The 19,271-nt window shown below is 65.4% G+C and overlaps 1 protein-coding gene and 1 long non-coding RNA gene across 8 annotated transcripts; one reads left to right on the forward strand and one right to left on the reverse strand.

Annotated features, from left to right (window-relative positions):
- Positions 1-751: 751 nt before the first annotated feature.
- On the forward strand, positions 752-19,193 carry LOC140629146 (PI-PLC X domain-containing protein 1-like). Of its 4 annotated transcripts, XM_072818651.1 has the most exons (8): positions 4,045-4,103; positions 4,792-5,294; positions 6,792-6,935; positions 9,748-9,884; positions 11,806-11,934; positions 12,552-12,707; positions 14,363-14,546; positions 17,056-19,193. In XM_072818651.1, the coding sequence occupies exons 2-8, from the start codon at positions 5,216-5,218 to the stop codon at positions 17,292-17,294; spliced, it is 1,068 nt and encodes a 355-aa protein (XP_072674752.1). In that variant the 5' UTR covers positions 4,045-4,103; positions 4,792-5,215; the 3' UTR covers positions 17,295-19,193. The 4 variants fall into 4 exon arrangements, with proteins under 4 accessions (XP_072674755.1, XP_072674753.1, XP_072674752.1 ...); XM_072818654.1 differs by lacking the exons at positions 4,045-4,103; positions 4,792-5,294; positions 14,363-14,546; positions 17,056-19,193 and adding exons at positions 752-1,084; positions 12,955-13,518; XM_072818652.1 differs by lacking the exons at positions 4,792-5,294; positions 14,363-14,546; positions 17,056-19,193 and adding an exon at positions 12,955-13,516 and having other exon boundaries at positions 3,956-4,103.
- Positions 7,832-17,379, reverse strand: LOC140629147 (uncharacterized). 4 transcript variants are annotated; one of them, XR_012027006.1, is made up of 4 exons: positions 14,374-17,374; positions 11,675-11,853; positions 10,020-10,885; positions 9,351-9,737 (listed from the first exon to the last, which is right to left on the reverse strand). It is a non-coding gene; the product is annotated as an uncharacterized lncRNA (long non-coding RNA). The 4 variants fall into 4 exon arrangements; XR_012027005.1 differs by lacking the exons at positions 9,351-9,737; positions 10,020-10,885 and adding an exon at positions 7,832-8,482 and having other exon boundaries at positions 14,374-17,362; XR_012027004.1 differs by lacking the exon at positions 9,351-9,737 and having other exon boundaries at positions 10,840-11,350; positions 14,374-17,362.
- Positions 19,194-19,271: the final 78 nt, after the last annotated feature.

Raw genomic sequence — 19,271 nt, forward strand, 5'->3', positions numbered from 1 at the left:
CGTGCACACGTCGTCTCCCCACGCTCCCGACTGAGGAGCTCGTGCATGAATGTGGTCCCTGGACATTTCACACGACGCTGCTTCAGAGCCTAGGAAACTGGTCTCCGGTTCTTTCCCCAGAACTGGGAGCCCACGCGGGTGAGGGAGCCCCAGCGGCCCGGCCCCAGTGGGGCTGCTTGGGAGTCCCTGTGAGATGCCTACAGGTGGCCCCGTAGGGATGGCAGCCCCGGGGGACTCAGGGTCACGGCAGCCTCCCCGCTCTCGGGCCCGTGGGACTCAGCATGCCTCTGCCTGTCGGGGTCTGCGGCTGCACCAAGAGGCAGACAGACGGGGACCTTGGGCAAGAACACAGCCGCAGGGTGACTGACGTCCATGAGCCCCCCGGCAGAGGCAGGACGGTGACCCCTGAAGTAGTGACCAGAGCAGGAGAGGTAGCACCGCTAGAGAGGTAACACAGAGAAAGGTTGGGAGGGGCTGTGGTTGTGGAGAAGCCACAGGGACCACGTGTGGGGACAGGGACAGACCCCGGGCAGGGGACACAGGGAACTGACCTCAGGGAGCGGGAGGGGACATGGGGACTGACCTCAGGAGCAGGAGGGGACACGGGGGAGAGACCTCAGGAGCAGGAGGGGACACGGGGACTGACCTCAGGGAGCGGGAGGGGACATGGGGGAGAGACCTCAGGGAGCAGAGGGGACACGGGGCACCAACTCCGGAGAGCAGTGGGGAGGACCGGGGACAGCATCTGACCAGAGAGTCTGGAGCGGTGGCCAGAGGGGGAAGGAGGTCCCTGCATCCGGGTGGACCCTCGGCGATTCCCAGGATCCCCAGGACCCCGCCTGTAGGTCCCCTGCGCAGAAATTCAAGGATAAGTCGGTACCTGAAGAATTGGTACAGAAACAATATTTGACGGAAAACCTGTAAAAGGTGTTTAGAACCTTGGTTTTTGTGTTTGTTTGTGTCCCTGCTGGAAACCGTGAGAATCAGGAAAACGACCCCAGGAGAGAAAATCCTGCTGACCTGGTGCCGGACACGAGTCGTGTTACCCCGGGAGGAGTTTCAACCGAGACCTCTTCACCCCCAGGTACATCCTGTTCCCAGCACAGGGCCCAGAGAAATGGGGTGGGGGTCACAGGGTGGGGTGATGTCACGGGGTGGGGGTCACAGGGTGGGGTGATGTCATAGGGTGGGGGTCACAGGGTGGGGTGATGTCACGGGGTGGGGGTCACAGGGTGGGGTGATGTCATGGGGTGGGGGTCACAGGGTGGGGTGATGTCACGGGATGAGGGTCGCTGGGTGGGGGTCACATCCCTGGGGCCAGGCTCACAGGGTAGGGGTGATGTCACGGGGTGGGGGTCACAGAGTCAGGTGATGTCACAGGGTGAGCGTCACAGTGCTGGAGGCCAGGATCACAGGGTACGGGTGATGTCATGGGGTGGGGGTCACAGGGTGGGGTGATGTCACGGGATGAGGGTCACTGGGTGGGGGTCACAGTGCTGGGGGCCAGGCTCACAGGGTAGGGGTGATATCATGGGGTGGGGGTCACAGGGTCAGGTTATGTCACACGGTGGGGGTCACACGGTGGGTGATGTCACAGGGTGGAGGTCACTGGGTGGGGGTCACTGTACTGGGGGCCAGGTTTACAGGGTAGGGGTGATGCCACAGGGTGGGGTGATGTCACGGGGTGGGGGTCACATTCCTGGGGCCAGGCTCACAGGGTAGGGGTGATGTCACGGGGTGGGGTTCACTGGGTGGAGGTCACTGTACTGGGGGCCAGGCTCACAGTGTAGGGGTGATGTCACAGAATGCGATCATGGGGTAGGAATGATGTCCAGGGTGGGGCCATGGGGTGGGGGATGATGTCACAGGGTGGAGGTGATGTCACAGAGTGGAGGTCACAGGGCTGGGGTGATGTCATGCGTTGGGGTCACACCACAGACTCAGCTGCCTTGATGTTAATACTTTGCCCCCAATGTGACAGCACAGTGCTGAGATTGAGGGTGTCCTTGGGAAGAGGTGGCCATCATCCTCCACAAAGGAAGGCTCTTTGAGCGACAGTGCTGGCCCCCCACAAGCAACCTGTGCGGGGAAGACGACCCCACTGCCTATAGGGTGCGCCGCAGGTCCTGTCCACACACTCATTGTGGGTTGTGCTTTGGGGACTGACAAAGCGCTGGGACTAAAGGAATGAGGTGCCCAACATCCAGGAGGAAACTGGAGGTGCCCATAGCCCAGAGGGGGAGGGGCCGGGGTGCAGGGTCAGCCTCAGTGGGTGGGGGAGGGGACCCGGGTGCAGGGTCAGCCTCAGTGGGTGGGGGAGGGGACCCAGGTGCAGGGTCAGCCTCAGTGGGTGGGGGAGGGGCCGGGGTGCAGGTCAGCCTCAGTGGGGGAGGGGAGGGACCCGGGTGCAGGGTCACCTCAGTGGGGGGAGGACCCCGGGTGCAGCGTCAGGTTTGACGTGGGTCTCTGGGCTCACTGAGGTGTGGGCACGGCCGCCCCTGTGGGTTCCCTAGCCTGTCCAGCTCCCAGAGCCCAGCATCCCTTGGGTCCTGGCCCTTGTTTTGTCTGCAAAGCCAGGAGGCTGGGCGTCCTTGTCTGGGGCGTCCTCCCCGTGTCCCCACATCCGCCCCGGGACAGCCTGACCACTTGGGTCTTTCAGGGCCATGTCCTGCTTGGGCTCAGCAGCTTCTGGGGATGGCCGAGGTGCAGTCCCCGTCCTGCCGCCTGGGACAAGGCTGGGACTCAGGAAGTTCCCCCAGATGGGGGGAGGGTCTGTTCTGCAGGGGCGGGGAGCCCAGAGCTGCTGACTGTCAAACCCCAGAACTCACCGCCCCAGCTCACAGGCTCCGTGTGGGGCCCTGGGCTGCCAAGAGGCCAGGGGGCCAGGGAGAGGGCTTCAGGCAGGGAGCTGAGTCTCCATGGAGAGAGGAAGGGACAGGGAGGAGGGGGGAAGGGGGAGGGAGGAGGAGGAAGGGGGAGGGGAGGGAGGAGAAGCCACTGGGCTATGATGGCCTCTGAGCTGTGTCCCCGTGAGACCCCACGGTGCCTGCAGCCATCAAGGACTCCAGGGTGAGGGTGCCAGGACCAGGACAGAGCGAGGCCACGGTCCAAGGTCCCACCCCGCCCTGGGCTGGCCCTCTGAGCCACCCCACACCTGTGTCCTGTGTCCCCGCTAGGTTTCTGTCTCTGGCAGGCATGCACACACCTGCATGAGGCACATTTGCTGAGTGTGCCATGAACGGGGGTGGGGGGGCGGGCAGCCGGGGCAGGGTTGGGGGGAGGACCACGGTCCCACCTGCTGGGCTCCCAGTCACCTGGGGTCAGCATCAGGGCAGGGGGCGGGCTCCAGGTGTGCCCTGGGGAATCCGCCTCCTCCACGGAGGCCACATGCCCTGGTCAGGCCCGGGACAAGGGCCACTCAGGCTAGAGGGCCGGACACTTCAGTGGAGGACATGGTCACTTTGTCGACCAGGGGCTCAGAGGTCACAGGCACTGGGCGCGGAGGCTGTGAGGCCAGTGGAGCTCTGATGAAAGTCCTGTTTGCTGTGGCCCCGGGGTCCAGAGTGACAGCAGCAGACCACAGCCAGGGCTCGTCCTCCCGCCCCCGCCCCGTCCCACGGCTGCTGGCCCCGTGCTCACGCTCAGGACGTCCTCCTGTCCTCACGTCCTCTCCACTGACCCCACGGTCACACTCAGGACACCGTGAGGACACCCTCCTGTTCCCTAACCACTGACCCGGTGGTTGCACTCAGGGTGCCCTCCTCTCCCTGTCCTCTGACCCCTGACCCCACGGTCATACTCAGGACATCCTCCAGCCCCGTTAGACGGTGGTCCCTGCAGCCTGGGGCTGTGAGGACCTTGGCCGTGGGCCAGTGCCGGCCCCGGGGGGGGGCTCCTGCTCTGGGCCTGGGGGTTGCAGGCTGCTGCCCCGTCCAGGTCCAGGGGCGGAGAGAAGCATCTAGGAGGCAGCTCCTCCTCCCCTCGGGGTGGTGCTCCCGGCGACCAATGGCCTGGCAGAGTTCGTTTTAGGAAGTGCTTGAGCGGCAGTGGCCAGAGGAGGGAATCTCTGCCGGAAACTCTGTTGGGAGAGACTGCGGCGGGTGGTGAGTGCCGGGCTGGCCGGTGGGGGGCCGTGGGGACAGCAGGCTGAGGGGGACCCAGCCTGGGGTGTGGGCACTGGGGCCACTCCTCCTCTGACCCGCGGGAGGTGCAGCGGGAAGGGCCACCAGAGTGTCCCCTGCAGACTCGCAGGGAGGGTGGCAGGGTGCTGGGGTCAGAGCTGAGCCGGACGCCCAGGCTGTGGCTACAGGGTCCTGATGGTGGCAGGTGCCCTGGGCACCAACCCTGCTGCCTGGCAGGTGAAAGGATGTTGGCGCCCCGGGTGCCACCGCCGGTCTGGTCCTCAGGTGCTGGGGCACCGCGTCTGGCCGGTCTGGGAGCGCTGGGGAGCCCGGTGAGGACGGAATGCCGGCGGCTGGCAAGTCGCTTAGTTCACCTACAAGCTATTTCCTGAGCTATTTCCTGAGCCAGTCACCGCCCGCAGATGTGCCACGTGGGGATGGGCAGTGTCCCTGCAGGCTCACAGGTGGGAGGCTCGGCTGTGTCACCTGCCTGGGCTGTGGGCGCCTGCAAGCCGGCGTGCACTCCAGTTTTGTGCAATCCCTGTCCACACACACACTCCAGGGCTCCCTCCCCCAGGGGACCGACAGAGAGCGCGGGGGCACCGGGACCTCTCCCAAGGGACCATGGAGGGGCCTCCGCTGGTGGACATTTGCTGTCCCCTTTACGCAGGCACTGGTGTCCCGCCATGGACTGTGCTGTCGCTCCCGTCTGGCCGTCCACGGAGGATTGGGCCTGGGCTGGCCTCGGCTGCGGCTGCAAGGGGCGTGAAGGCCCCGCCCCCATTCTCCTATCAAGGACATGGGCGGTAGCCTCCTGGGGCCGAGCACACAGGGGAGGTCCGTGCACACCAGCAGTGCTGAGGGCTCGCTTACACAATTCCCGGTCCGCCTGCATTCCAGACACGGCGTGTGGCCCCGGGTGCACCTGGAGGAATGGTTCCTGTGGGGTTGGGGGCGCAGCCCAGCCCTGCCCCCTGGACACCTGCTGCATGAACGGCAGTGCCCCCAGGAGCTGTGGGGTTCCACACGCTCTCCTGCAGGGACACCGCTGAGCCTGAGAGCGAGCTGAGCCCTGGGACACACCACGAGGGAAGATGGGTGCAGGGGTGCTCAGAGAGCCTCTCAGGGACCCCCTTACGGATCGGGAGAGGACGGGTGCTCGTCGCTGCCGAGGTGGGAGAACCAGCGCTACCGGCTCTCGCTCTCGGTGCCCTGGCCGCGGTGTAGACGGGGAGATTGTGCGCTCCCAGGCTTGGGGACGCGACCTGCAAATGAAAACGAGGAAAACCAGGAGGCTGTGGCTGGTTCCATGGGTGGAACGTGCAGCGCGTGATTTCGGGCTTGCGAGTTTGGGCTCCACGTTGCGCATCAGGCTTATTTTGAAAACTAACAAAGAAATAAACAAAATGACCAAAGACGCACAGGAGAAAAGGTCAGCTCCGTGTGCGAGGCCTCGCAGGGGAGGAGGATTCACGGAGGCCACCCCCGGTTTGCCCGCCTTCTCAGCGAGCCGGGCACCCCTGTGGGGACCCTGGGTGACACCGCGGAGGAAGGGGGCCGGGGTGTCAGGACAGTGACTTGTGAGAAGGTAGACGTTGCGGGGAAAGTCCGGGAGGGAAGCGTCACTTCTCTGCTGCGAATGTTCCTCATTTCTGGGCTGGAGCCAGAACTGGGGACGGAGCAGGGAATTGCCACCTGGTTTCAGGCAGAGGGGACAGCTCGGAGCTCCCGGGTGGCTGTGGTTTCTCAGTCGCCTTCAGCTCAGAATAATCCTGATAGCAAAGTGGCCTATTTCAGGGAGGCAAATTCTGAGCCCCTGCGCTGTGCACACAGAGCACCAAGAGCTGCCCAGGGGCAAGGGGCACATGCACACCAGAGGGGACTCGGCCCTCCCACGCATGGGTGGGGTGACGGCATGGTGGCCAAATGCTGCGTGGTCGCCATGGGCCTGGTTCTTACATCTCGTGTTTCTGCTCGGAACCCTTCCTACGCCCCAGGGCTGCAGCCAGGGATCTGGTGGGGGGTGGGGGGACACGGCTCAGCCCAGGACAGGCTCCTGCAGGGTGACCGGGATGTGTCACCTTGGGGCTGGGGACATGGCTCAGCCCCTGATGGTGTCCCTTGGGTACAGGTGGCAGGTGAGGACGCTGGGCTGTGGTGGGCAGGCATGTGGCTTTAGCAGTAGGGGACCCCCAGGTCTCGCCCCCTGGCCAGGGAACACTGTGCACACGTCTTGGGGCTCCCTTTCCTCTGTAGGTGATGTCACACACCCACGCGTGTGCTAATCCTGAGGGTCTGCTGCCCTGCAGGGGTCGGGCATGCTCCTGGCAGGGGCTCAGGAGGCAGTGGCCGGGGCCACAGGTTAAGGACCAGAGGGCTCCCTGCCATCCCCAGCCCGGCATCTCCCGTGCTTCTGGGGGACTGTGTGGGCTTCAGCGGGGCTCTGTCTGGGACTCCAGGCACCACATTCCCTGCACCCTATCAGAGGGAGACAGAGTGTGGGGTGCTGACCTGGGCCCTCGAGGCGTCCCCCCCCTCAGGATGGAGGACCTGCCCCCACAGACCCGGGAAGGGAGTCGGGGGGATTAGCATGACGGGAGCAGGGGCCGCCCTGGAGGCAGCTGTGGGTCCCCTTGGTTTATGTCTGCAAACCTTCCCTTCCGTCCTCAGGTCACGCAGGGTGGCCCCCGATGGGCGGACAGCTGAGCGCTTCCGGCAGCTTCCAGAGCCTGCCATGCACCACAAATGCAGACTGGATGTCGGCGCTGTGCCCCCTGCTCTGGGATGTGCCCCTGCACCACCTGTCCATCCCAGGTGAGGGCCTCTGTGTCCCCTGCTGGGACGCTGCCGGCAGGGGACGGTCTGGGTGTGCTGGAAAGCATGCAAAGTGCACACTGGATACACATAATATAGTCGGACAGGTGTGCATGCACACATGCATGCACACGGTACAAGCACGTACACAGATCCATGTACACGGTATAGGCATGTACACACAGATGAACACACACATAATACAGGCACATAACACATGCACACCCACAACACAGGTGCGTACACAGATCCATGTACACGGTACATGGCACATACACACACATGGACACACAATGCAGGCACCGATCCACACACACATGCACGCACATAGTACAGGCACACATAAACATGCACACACGTGTACACACGCACACTCGAGCACACGTGCACACACACACCATGTGAGTGTCTTCTCTTCTCCATCTCCTTTGTTATGATGCATGCCTGTCAGGCACCTGCACACCCCCGGGGCGCGTGGCTCCGTGGGAACCTGACAGCATAGGGATTCGGGATCACGCGCCCTGCCAGCCTGTCCCTCGTGTAGGGAACCCTCTGGCTTCTTGTGGCTGCATCCCTCATGCCCCGTCAGCCGCGAGCTCAGCGTCCTCTGCAGTTGGGGCTGGAGGGTCCAGAGGTCGACCCACAAGGAGGTCACACTGAGCTCTGGGGACTTTCTGGTCCAAGGACCTGGTGGCCCTGATTCAGGCCCTTGTGCCTCCGGTGGCCCCGGGACCAGTGGCCACAGGCCCACACTGATGAGCATGTGGGCATTGCAGCCTTCAGTTTTGCAGAAAAGAAGTGTGTAGTGGATCCCGCCACGTGTGTCCACGTCTGTGGACGTGCAGTATCTGGAATTCCTCCTGGAAAAATAGGCAGATTTCTCACCTGGATACATGTTTACAGTTTTTGAGATTTATTCACATTTTAACATACAGCTGTGTCTTTCTTTGGGAATTTTATCACTTTTATTAAAAATTTATTTACTTATTTTAGAGGGCGGGGGGCAGAGGCAGAGGGAGACAGAGAATCCCAAGCAGACTCCCCGCTGAGCACAGATCTGAGCTGAGCTCGTCCTGGACCAGGTGGCCCTATGTCCAATGACAGGGGTTCTCATAGGAGACAGAGGAGGAGACGCAGACGCAGAGGAGGAGCCCCGTGAGGACGGAGGCAGAGACGGGAGGGACGTGGCCTCTAGCCCGGGGACACCTGGGGCCCCAGACGCCTGAAGAGGCAGGAGGGACCCTCCCCGGAGCCCCTGGATCTCAGGGGTCCTGCCCCCCCGCCCCCCCGGAGCTCAGATGTCGGGTCTCCCGAGCTGGGGGAGGTTGGATTTCACATTCTGTCTGCCGTGTGGCATTTGGACATGTGTGTCCCGGGGACACCTTTAGGACGTTAGTCCACTGACCACAGGGACACCCACAGCATCTGATACTGTGTCATTTCTATCTTTTAAGTTTCCACATCAAGGAAAAGTCCATTTTTTCCCCCTCACTGGGGAGGCCAGCAGCGTGTTCTCCCTCCGGGTCGCATTCAGAGCTGCCCAGGTCCTGGGAAAACAAACAGAAATATGTGTTTATTTGACAGACAGTGAGAGAGAGAGGGAGAGAGAGAGAGGGAAGGGAGGGGCAGACGGAGAGAGAACCTCAAGCAGACTTGCCCTGGGCAGGGAGCCCCACACGGGGCTCGAGCTCACGACCCCGACATCGTGACTGGAGCCGAAATCAAGAGGCGGATGCTCAAGCCACTGAGCCACGCAGGCGCCCCAAGGGAAGGTCAGCTTTTCTTTGGGAAATCGGGTCTGTCGGTCTGTCCTGCACAGGTCTCAGGTTAGGGCCACCCTCAGAGACGCTGACCACGTGGCCCAGAGGGCTGTATGCCTTCCTTGGCCACCCCGATCTGCAAGCACCGTGGGGCGCGTTGGGCGGGGAACAGGCCCCAGGCCCCCGGTGTGCACCGTTCCCGCGTGGCCCGCTGACCAGGGCGCCTGCTGACAGTCCCTCAGGTCCGTACCACGCACCCCGGTGTGAACGCAGTATTGAGATCCGAGTCTGCGGTCCACGACGCCGCGTCTGAGCAATCGTGGCAGGCTTAGTTTTGCACGCATAGCACGCATAGCACGCGTACTTTAGCACCTCATAGAAAAAAATCCCCCTTTGTTCTTTTTGTTTTTCAAGTTTCTGGAAAACCCTCAGGTTTTTTTTTTTTTTTTTAATTTTTTTTTTTTTTACTTTTTTTTTTATTTATTTATGATAGTCACAGAGAGAGAGAGAGAGAGGCAGAGACACAGGCAGAGGGAGAAGCAGGCTCCATGCACTGGGAGCCTGATGTGGGATTCGATCCCGGGTCTCCAGGATCACGCCCTGGGCCAAAGGCAGGCGCCAAACCGCTGCGCCACCCAGGGATCCCAACCCTCAGGTTTTTTAGTGTGCACGAATGTGAGGGTGCTTCTTCCCGGTCAGAGGAGCACATCCAGGGCATGTGGGGCGACGACACGGTTTGCACAGGGCCGACCTGGCAGTGACCTCCAGTTTTCCCCTCCCGGGGATGGGGATGCCTGGTGTCTGGTGGCTTCTGCCATGCGTGTCTGTGTCTCCTCTTCTGCCGCTTATAGGGACACGAGGCCCCAGAGTTCGGGTTCCCCTGGTCCTGGATGAGGCTCCACATACCCAGGCCCCGTCCACAGGATCCGGGTGGGCGTGTGTGCAGGGCCACGGCCCACGCCCGGCGCTGGGCGTGCTGTGCACGTGCAGGTCGCACCACATGGCTCAGGAAGAGGCTCCCTGGTGAGACGTCCCCTCGGGTCTGCTTGCAGGGAGCCACGACACCATGACCTACTGCCTGAACAAGAACTCGCCCATTTCCCAGACCCAGTCCCGGCTCCTGCAGCTTCTGGACAAGGTGCTGCCGTGTGTCACCCGCCCCCTGGTGCTTAAGTGGTCCACCACCCAGGTAGGCTCAGTGGCGGGCCTGACCGCCGTCCTCCGGCTGGGCAGGTGCCCTCACCCCTGTGTGTGTGCGGGGGCTCTGAGCCCGGCCCCGGGCCCACCCAGCACACACAGCACCCCAGGGCCCTGCCTGTGAGACCTGGCAGTCTGTGTGTGGAGGCAGCCGGGGCTCGAGGCCCGTCCTCCCTGCAGAGGCCAGCGCTGTGTCCTCCCTCCGGGTCACCTTTCAGAGCCGCCAGGTCACAAAAAAACACATCCCCGAGCTGTGCACGTGTGCAGACAAAGCAAGAGAAAGGACCCGCAGCGATGGGTTTGTTCAGTAAATGCACGGAGGAGGGCGCAGCCAACCGGTCCTCACCCTCATGCCCAGGAGGGAAGAGCCCCTCCTTACCGACTGGGGTTTGCTCCCTCCTCCTGCTGGTCCCTTTTCTCTGGGGGGCCAGCAGGTGTGTAAGGAGGGTCACAGTGACTCTGGCGGGGGGGATAACTGCTGTGCAGAGGAAGGTCAGGGTGACCCAGGGGGTCCTCATGGGGGAGAGCAGAGGAAGGTCAGGGTGCCTTGTGGGGTCCTCTGGAGGGGGAGCAGAGGAAGGTTAGGGTGACCTGGTATGTCCTCATGGGGGGATGTGCAGAGGAAAGTCAGGGTGACTTGGGGGTCCTCATGGGGGGGCATGCACAGGAAGGTCTGGGTGCTCAGGGGGGGTTCTCATGGGGATATGCAGAGGAAGGTCAGGGTGACATGGGCCGTCCACGTGGGGGGCACCCAGCTGCAGTGGGGCTGCATCCTGCAAGGCTTTAGGCAGCCTGTATGGTGGGGGTGCTGGCCTGGGCCCAGGTGCTGGCTCCCCCGCGGGGCCCCCCTGGGGAGCAGCCCGGCCCTCAGGGTTAGGCCCCTCAGGGTCGGGATCTCTGTGCTCAGGTCTCCCACATGGTGCTGGAGACTCCGTGGTGGTGGCCCCAGCTCCGGCTCTGTCCTTCCCAATTGCTCTTCCTGGAACTCCAGTCCTGGAATGTGGAAAGACCGCATTCCTGCCTCCTGCAGTCACCCCGAGCCCCATGGGAGGGATGAGCCCGTTCAGTGCAGCGACCTGCAGTGCTGGGTCACACGGTCCTGGGGGCCCGCAGTGCTGGGGACCCTTAGCACCAGGCCCACTGTGACGTGGGCCACGAGAGGTCCACGTTGTGTACGCGGGTGTGTGGCGATGCTGGTGACAGGGCTGGTGGCTCAGCACGAACTGTGCGTGTGCAGGTACTGGGCTGTGGCCCTGGGATGCATGCAGGCCTCTCTGCCGCGCCCCCCCCCCAACTGTCAACGAAGGACCAGTAGGAGGGGTGTGCATTCCCCGCGCGGCTACCCAGGGTGTAGGCATGACTCCCCTGTAAATTCCTGCTTTTTCCATTATGGTGTTGCCTGCAAGGGTCCAGCCGTCCCGTTTACGCTCTGCGGACCCCTTCCTGCCAGTCCTAGTGCTGGTGGTGGGGTGGGGACAATGCTCAGGGTATGTGACCCTCCTGGAACATCCTGCCCTCCCCTCTCCCCGCCACAGGGTCCCAGCGAGGATCCCTGGAGCCAGGCGCCCATACAGGGTCCTTCCTGGTGGCTGCCCTGGAAGAAGGGGAGACAGGGCCCAGCAGGGAGGTCTGGAGGCCGGTATAGGGCCGAGGGGCCGTTTACCGCAGGACGGGACCTCGCAGCCTCCATCTGGGGCTGGATGTGCCCAGTGTTGCCAGGAAGCACGTTCCCAAATGCGCGGCCCAAGCGGCGTCCCGGACCCTGCAGGCGTCAGTACCTACCGACTCCACATCAAACGCAGGCCCACACGTGGGCATCTCCACACCAACTCCGAGCCCCGGCACGGGGGCAGTGAGCCAGCCGAGGTGGGGGCCACACGGCCCCCAGCAGAAACGAGGACCTTTGTGCACAGGTGCTGAACGTCACGGAGCAGCTGGACGCGGGGGTGCGGTACCTGGACCTGCGGATCGCGCACATGCTCGTTGGCTCTGAGAAGAACCTACACTTTGTGCACATGGTGTACACGACCGTGCTGGTGGAGGTGCGCGTGCGAGGGCGGACGGCTGCGGGGCCTCCCCGTCCACACCCGTGTCCACTCCAGACGGGAGAAGGCCGGCCTCCAGAACTCTTGGCCAGGGTGCATGTGCGAGCCGGCACCCACACCCCCGGGCCTCCCAGATTCTGCAGACGTGGGGCGCCCTGTTTTCCCGCCTGGTTCAAGGCGCTCCAGTCCCCTCCAGGCGCTGTGCGGGGCGCTCTGAAGTCAATATTCGGCGTCCCCGTCACGCTCATGCCTGCCCTGGGCACCCCGTGCCCCCCAGCGAGGCCTCAGGGCGTTTGGGGCCGGGAGACCATCCCGGGACCTCACTCTGCACGCCCCTTATGGGATGTTGATGCGGCCTCGCTCTTGCACACGCGGTACCCTCTAGCGTGAGCCTGCACACACTGGGTCACACGCATGCACAAGCGCAGCAGGCGGATGCTCCTGCCCTGGAGCATGTGGCTTCGGCGCAGCTGCGTCTGAGGGGTGTCTGTTGGTGCAGGACCTGGGCCGTCTGTCCAGGAGCTCTGTTTGGAGAAGCCCCTTGGAGCGGCGGGCGCGTCCCTAACCCCTGGCCTCTCTGGGGACGGTCTGAATGAGCCCCCTCCCCTGTGCAGGACACGCTCACAGAGATCTCAGAGTGGCTGGAGAGCCACCCCCGGGAGGTCGTCATCCTGGCGTGCAGGAACTTCGAGGGCATGACGGAGGACCTGCATGAGTACCTGGTGGCCTGCATCAAGAACATCTTTGGAGACATGCTGTGTCCCCGAGGGGTAAGAAGCCCCATGGTGGGGCTGGAGGGGCAGGATCATGACAGGAGACTTCCCTGCTCGCTTGGTCCCGCTGAGCGCGATGCTGAGGCAGGGTGGGGTGGGGGAGGTGCTCGTGTGTCTGCAGAATCCCCGAAGGATGGGGACCCTGCCCTCCGGGCAAGGGGCAGCCCGGTAGTGGCACGTGCACTGGTGGGACAGTGCAGGCTGCTTCTCCGGCACCTTGGTGACCTGTAACGCCTGCTTCCAGGTCGCCTTGGTGACTCGCTGCCCCGAGCACGCTGCGTGTGCCCGCAGCCCCTGCCACATGCGATGCGGCAGCTGGCAGCTGCCGAGAGGGCCGGTGCCCTTGCGGCCTCTCCCGCGTCCTCGCGTGGTTCTGTGCGTGTCTGTCCCCCCATGTCCTCTTCCTGTAAGGACCCCAGGCTACGGGGTCAGGGCCCACCCTCCCGACCTCCCCTCCCGACCTCATCGGAACCTTCGGTATCCCCTTAAAGACCCCACCTCCAGAGAGTCATGTCCTGGGGGTCGGCTGAGGACTTCAACATGTGACTATAGAGGGGACGCAGGTCAACTCACAACACAACCTGCTTTATCATCTAGAAAATCTTTTCCATTTGTCGGGAGGAGAAAGGCCTCCCTTAATGCTCAGGAACCCCAAACACTGTGGGACTAGTGCCCGAGCCCCTAATCCTGCAGAGCCAGTGTCTCGGACAGGTGGCCCTGGCCTCGCTCACCCCGACAGTACTGCCCAGCTTGCAGCAGTAAAGCACCCCAACAATGACGCATCACCCCCTCAGCGCCCCGCCCCCCGCCTCGGGGTCCCTCACGCGCCCCGCCCCCCCGCCGCGGGGTCCCTCATGCACCCCGCCCCCCTCCTCGGGGTCCCTCACGCACCCCGCACCTCCGCCCCGGGGTCCCTCCGACCCGGGGTCCCTCACGCGCCCCGCCGCCCTCCTCGGGGTCCCTCACGCGCCCCGCCTCCCTCCTCGGGGTCCCTCACGCGCCCCGCCCCCCGACCCGAGGTCCCTCAAGCGCCCCGCCCCGGGGTCCCTCACGTGCCCCGCCCCCCTCCTCGGGGTCCCTCCCACACCCCGCCCCGGGGTCCCTCACGCACCCCGCCCCCCTCCTCGGGGTCCCTCACGCGCCCCGCCCCTCACCCTCGGGGTCCCTCACGCGCCCCGCCTCCCTCCTCAGGGTCCCTCCCACGCCCCGCCCCGGGGTCCCTCACGCACCCCGCCCCCCTCCTCGGGGTCCCTCACGCGCCCCGCCCCCCGCCCCAGGGTCCCTCACGCGCCCCGCCCCCTGCCCCGAGGTCCCTCACGCGCCCCGCCCCTCCGCCTCGGGGTCCCTCACGCGCCCCGCCCCTCCGCCTCGGGGTCCCTCACGCGCCCCACCCCCCGACCCGAGGTCCCTCACGCGCCCCGCCCCTCCGCCTCGGGGTCCCTCACGCGCCCCGCCCCTCCGCCTCGGGGTCCTTCACGCGCCCCGCCCCTCCGCCTCGGGGTCCCTCACGCGCCCCGCCCCTCCGCCTCGGGGTCCTTCACGCGCCCCGCCCCTCCGCCTCGGGGTCCCTCACGCGCCCCGCCCCCCTCCTCGGGGTCCCTCACGCGCCCCGCCCCGAGGTCCCTCACGCGCCCCGCCCCCCGTCCCTCCAGGAGGTGCCTACCCTGAGGCAGCTGTGGGCGCGCGGCCAGCAGGTCATCGTGTCCTACGAGGAGGCGAGCGTCGTGAGCCGCCACGCGGAGCTGTGGCCCGGGATCCCGTACTGGTGGGGCGACCAGGTGAAGGCTCAGGAGCTCATCCGCTACCTCGAGCGCATGAAGAGCTGCGGCCGCCCAGGTGAGCCATGCGCGGCCACACGGCAGACGCTACCCTGTCCCGTCACCCGCGCTGCCACTCACAGGGTTGCTTCCGCGTTTAGGAGAGGAGTGTAGGCCTCGGGAATCTCCTGTGCGTGTACACGTAGGTATGAAGTCACGTATGGGTGTGTACACGTGTGTATGTGTGCATGCAGGCTCACGCACACGTGAGCATAGACACAGACACGCACATATCCACATGACCCCTATGCTTGTGAACATACGTGTACGCACACGTGGCATGGATTCCGGCGTGCATGTAGTGTCCACACCCCGCCCAGGCTGTACTCTGCACGTGTGGTTGTGCAGCCTGCACAGAGGCATGAGCGCCCCGCGTGGTGTGCAGAGTGCCGTGCTCACACTCAGATGCTGTTTCTTGCAGCGAGTGAGCGCCTGTGCGGGGGGCGCTTGCTAAGGGTCCATGCCCGGGCTCGGTCGTGCTGCCGCTGCGCAGCGGGGACGTGGGGGTATCGCCTCGCGATGAGGAGTGAATCACACCCAGTGCCCGTAGCTGCACGTTTCCCTGGCCTCCTCCGCCTGTCCGTCGGTCTCTGACGGCGTCCCTGTCCGTCTGTCTCTGTCAAGTCTGTCATCCGACTGAGCTTTGGGCCTCCTTCGTACAATGGCTGCAAGGCGCCCACCTGGCGGTGACAGGCCTCTCTGCCGGGACCCCTCCTGGCTGCCAGCTTTGCACGCCCGGCGCCCGCTCGCGCACCCTCGGTCCCCCTGTCATCGGGCGGCTGCCCAAGGCCGAGCCCCGCGTCCAGCTCAGAGAGGCCGTGTGGGAGTCCGTGCTCCCGAGGACTCCCTGTGGGAACACCCGGGGGTCCCCGTGCCCTGAGTGTTTGTGCTGCTTCTGTAAAGAAACCAGCCGTTTCCTGGCACACGTGCTACGGTATCCCCGCTTTGCAGCTGTGCTGGGCGTCTAGGGTTTGTGGCGCCCCGGCTCCAAGATGGGGGACTTCCCGCGTGTGCGGTCTGCAGGTAGTACTTCACGCGCGTGGCGCAGCGTGCGTGGCTCTGCCGGTGCCCACGGGGCTCCGGGTCTGCGCTCTGCCTCATGTGATGCGCCAGTCGCGGGGATGCGGCTCCGTCCTGTGTCCCACCAGGCACGGCGGGCGGTTCCCTGAGCAGCCGCCTTCCAGGATGATTTTTTTTTTTAAGATTTTTTTCTATTTATTCACGAGAGCCGGAGAGAGGCAGAGACCAGGCAGAGGGAGAAGCAGGCTCCCCGCTGGGGGCCCGACGCGGGACTCGATCTCGGGACCCGGGGTCACGCCCTGGGCCGAAGGCAGGTGCCCCAGCGCTGAGCCCCCCGCGTCCCGATGACAATGTTTGAAAGCGACAGGGCGGGCGGCGCCAGCTGAGCGGCCACCGCAGACACCGTGGCGGAGGCGGTGCGCGCGGCGAGCTTTGCCCGTGCTTCCGGCGCCACTCGGGGCGCTTCTCCATGGAAGGCTGCCGGGTTTTCACCCCGCCGCTGTCCTGGCCTCCGGCTTCTTTGCTTGTTTGGGGTCCGTTGTGGGGCGCAGCTTTGATGGATGCTGGGGAGCAGGCGCACGTGGTTGAAACCTGAGGGTTGCGACTGGGGCACCGTCCTGCCCCGAACGCGGCTGAGCCTGGGCCCTCGCTGTGCGGCGCCCGTGTTGTCACGTGCTCCGGGTGGACACGAGCCAGGGTTCAGGGTGGAAGTGTAAGCTGGGTGGGTCCCACCGAAGCCAGGCCGTTGGCAAGGCCGGCAGCCTGTGCAGGCTCTGGGGAGCACCATGTCCTGTGGTCCCTCCTGATTGGGCCGTCCCACAGGACGTCCCCTCCGTGTGTTTCAATCCGCCCGTGCCTCCTTTCCTTACGGTGGGACCCCGCCCGCCACGTGGGGGTCAGGACAGGGACGACTCGGGCGTCACTCCGCCCACCCTGTGGGGTCAAGACGGGGATGACTCTGGGGACGCGACTCCGCCCACCACGCGGGGTCAGGACGGGGATGACTCTGGGGCGTGACTCCGCCCACCACGTGGGGGTCAGGACGGGGATGACCCTGGGGTGTGACTCCGCCCACCACACGGGGTCAGGACGGGATGACCCTGGGGTGTGACTCCGCCCACCACGTGGGGGTCAGGACGGGGATGACCCTGGGGTGTGACTCCGCCCACCACACGGGGTCAGGACGGGATGACCCTGGGGTGTGACTCCGCCCACCACGTGGGGGTCAGGACGGGGATGACCCTGGGGTGTGACTCCGCCCACCACGTGGGGGTCAGGACAGGGATGACTCGGGCGTGACTCCGCCCACCACGCGGGGTCGGACCGGGGACGTGACTCCGGGCGGCGTGTTGGCTGGCGGGAGAGGCGGCCTGACGCGGACGCGCGTGTTTCCTGCGCTGCTGGGAGTCGCGTGGCAGGGAGCCGGAGCCCGCGGGGCCGGGTGGGCGGAGCGGCGGCCGCGGGCAGCTGGGATGGCCCCGCAGCGCGCCCGTGTCCTCCCGTTTCAGGCGGGCTGTTCGTGGCGGGCATCAACCTGACGGAGAACCTGGCGTATGTGCTCGGCCACCCGTCCGAGTCCCTGCGGAAGATGACGCTGCCCAGCCTGCCGTGCCTGCGCGCGTGGGTGCGGGAGCAGTGCCCCGGGCCGGGTGCGCGCTGCACCAATGTCATCGCGGGAGACTTCATCGGGGCGGACTCGTTCGTGGGCGACGTCGTCGGGCTCAACGCGAAGCTGCTGCACCGCTGACGCGTCCGTCCCCTGCCCGTGGGCGTTCCCGGCTGCGGCAGCTGGAGCGCGCCTGCTGAGGGGACCGTGCGGTGGCCGCGGTTGTCGCCTCAGCCGGGCCTCGGGAGAGCGGCAGCCGGCGGCGCCCCGTGGTCGCGGGACTGTCGGGCGGGGTCCCACGGAGGAGACCGTGGAGCGGGGAGAGCAGCGCCCGCTCTGGGGCCGCGGGGCCTGTCCTGCCGGCCGCCCTGGGCTCCCTGGGGCCTCGCTCGGGCTCCCCTGAGGTAGCGGGGCCGTCGCGGGCCGCCTGAGGGAGCGCAGCCCCCGCCGCCCGGTCCGGAGGCCCCCCCCCGCCCGCTGGCCCGTGTGCGCGGGGACACCCGTGAGGGGCGGCCGCGTGCCCGCAGCGGGGTGACACGCGCCCCGGAGCCGCCCTGCCGCAGCCCTGGTGCGAGCGCCTCCCGCCGGCGGCCGGGCCCTTCCCGCCCCGCCCGTGAGCCGCGGGGACCGCCGCGACCTCGCTCCTCAGCCGCCGCCGTCTGCGGGGCGTTTGTCGGCCCCCGCCCCGCCCCGCCCCCCAGCTCTGGCGTCGGTTGGTCTGTCTGTCCGCCGTTTCTCGCAGGCCCGAGGACGCCGTCTCCCTGCTCTCTGCGTCCCCACGCCCGCGTTTGGCCCCGCACGCTCGCTGACAGGCAGGCCGATGCCCACGCGGACACAGGCCCCCGGGAGCGCGCACGCGTCTCCACGCAGCCGGGCGCCCCCTGAGCCAGCGCCCGCGGCCCCGACGCCGCGACTCGCGCTCCGCACGCGGGCGCCGACGCTGTGTGAGGCCGCAGGGCGCGAGTCCCGGAACCGTCCGGTTCCCGAGTGCGAAGGAGCGCGAGGTGCAGGCTGCAGCGCACTGGGTGTGCACTGGGTGTGCACTTGCGTCCACGCCGGAAACACCGCGCGCGCCTTAAGCAAAACCTGCTTCCGCGCGACCCAATGCTCAGCGCCGCGTGGGTGCCCGGAGCCCCCGCGGGGACCGCGGCAAAGACGCCCCCAGGACAAATGTCGGCGGGAATCGCCGAAGTGTGATGCGGACGCTCCAGCTGAAGGCACGGGGCTGGCAAGGCGGTGCCGGCGGCCGCTCGCGACTGGGCGGCCACAAACACGCGGGGTCGGGTCGCGGGGACGCTCCGTGCGGGCGGGTGCCTGGGACCCCAGCCTCCGCCCTTAGGGTCGCCGGCCGCACAACCCCGACCCGTGTGCTCTGTTCCAACGCGCCTTTTCCAGGGAAACTCGGGGGCCTCATGCGATTTTCTGCTTCTTGCCCCCAAACAGGTTTTTCCCTGTGGCCCCGGAGGGTGGGTGCGTCCCCTTCTCTGGGGAAACGCGGATAATTACGTTTCTCTTCCGGCTGAGACACTTTGGAAACGCGCCCCGGGAGGGTGTGTACAAGCCCCCCGTTGGCCCAGCACTTTCTCCGGGTCATGCACTTTGTTCAAAAATCACTGTCGGGGGGGATCCCTGGGTGGCTCATCGGTTTCGCGCCTGCCTTTGGCCCAGGGCGCGATCCAGGAGTCCCGGGATCGAGTCCCACGTCGGGCTCCCGGCATGGAGCCTGCTTCTCCCTCTGCCTGTGTCTCTGCCTCTCTTTCTATGTCTATCATAAGTAAATAAATAAATCTTAAAAAAAAAAAATCACTGTTGGAAAAAAAAAATTTAAAAAAAAATCACTGTCGGCCACTTTATTCTATTAATTAAAAGACTGGATGCGGGGACCCCTGGGTGGCTCTGGTGCTTGCCTTGGGCCCAGGGCGTGACCCCAGGGTCCTGGGATCAAGCCCCACATTGGGCTCCCTGCCTGGAGACTGCTTCTCCCTCTGTCTGTCTGTCTCTCTGTCTCTCTTATGAATAAACAAAATATTAAAAAAAAAAGACTGGATGAAACATTTTAAAGTTGTTATTTATGTGAGTGACAGGGTGACAGCACGAGTGGGTGGCGGGCGGGGGGTG

The sequence above is a fragment of the Canis lupus genome, chromosome Y (genome assembly GCF_048164855.1).
Source record: "Canis lupus baileyi chromosome Y, mCanLup2.hap1, whole genome shotgun sequence".
Taxonomy (NCBI): Eukaryota; Metazoa; Chordata; class Mammalia; order Carnivora; family Canidae; genus Canis; species Canis lupus.

Coding starts and splice junctions, on each gene's coding strand:
- LOC140629146 (XM_072818651.1), top strand. CDS start 5,216: ATGGGTGCAGGGGTGCTCAGAGAGCCTCTCAGGGACCCCCTTACGGAT. Junction 9,885..11,805: donor TTAAGTGGTCCACCACCCAG/GTAGGCTCAGTG, acceptor CTTTGTGCACAG/GTGCTGAACGTCACGGAGCA. Junction 11,935..12,551: donor ACACGACCGTGCTGGTGGAG/GTGCGCGTGCGA, acceptor TCCCCTGTGCAG/GACACGCTCACAGAGATCTC.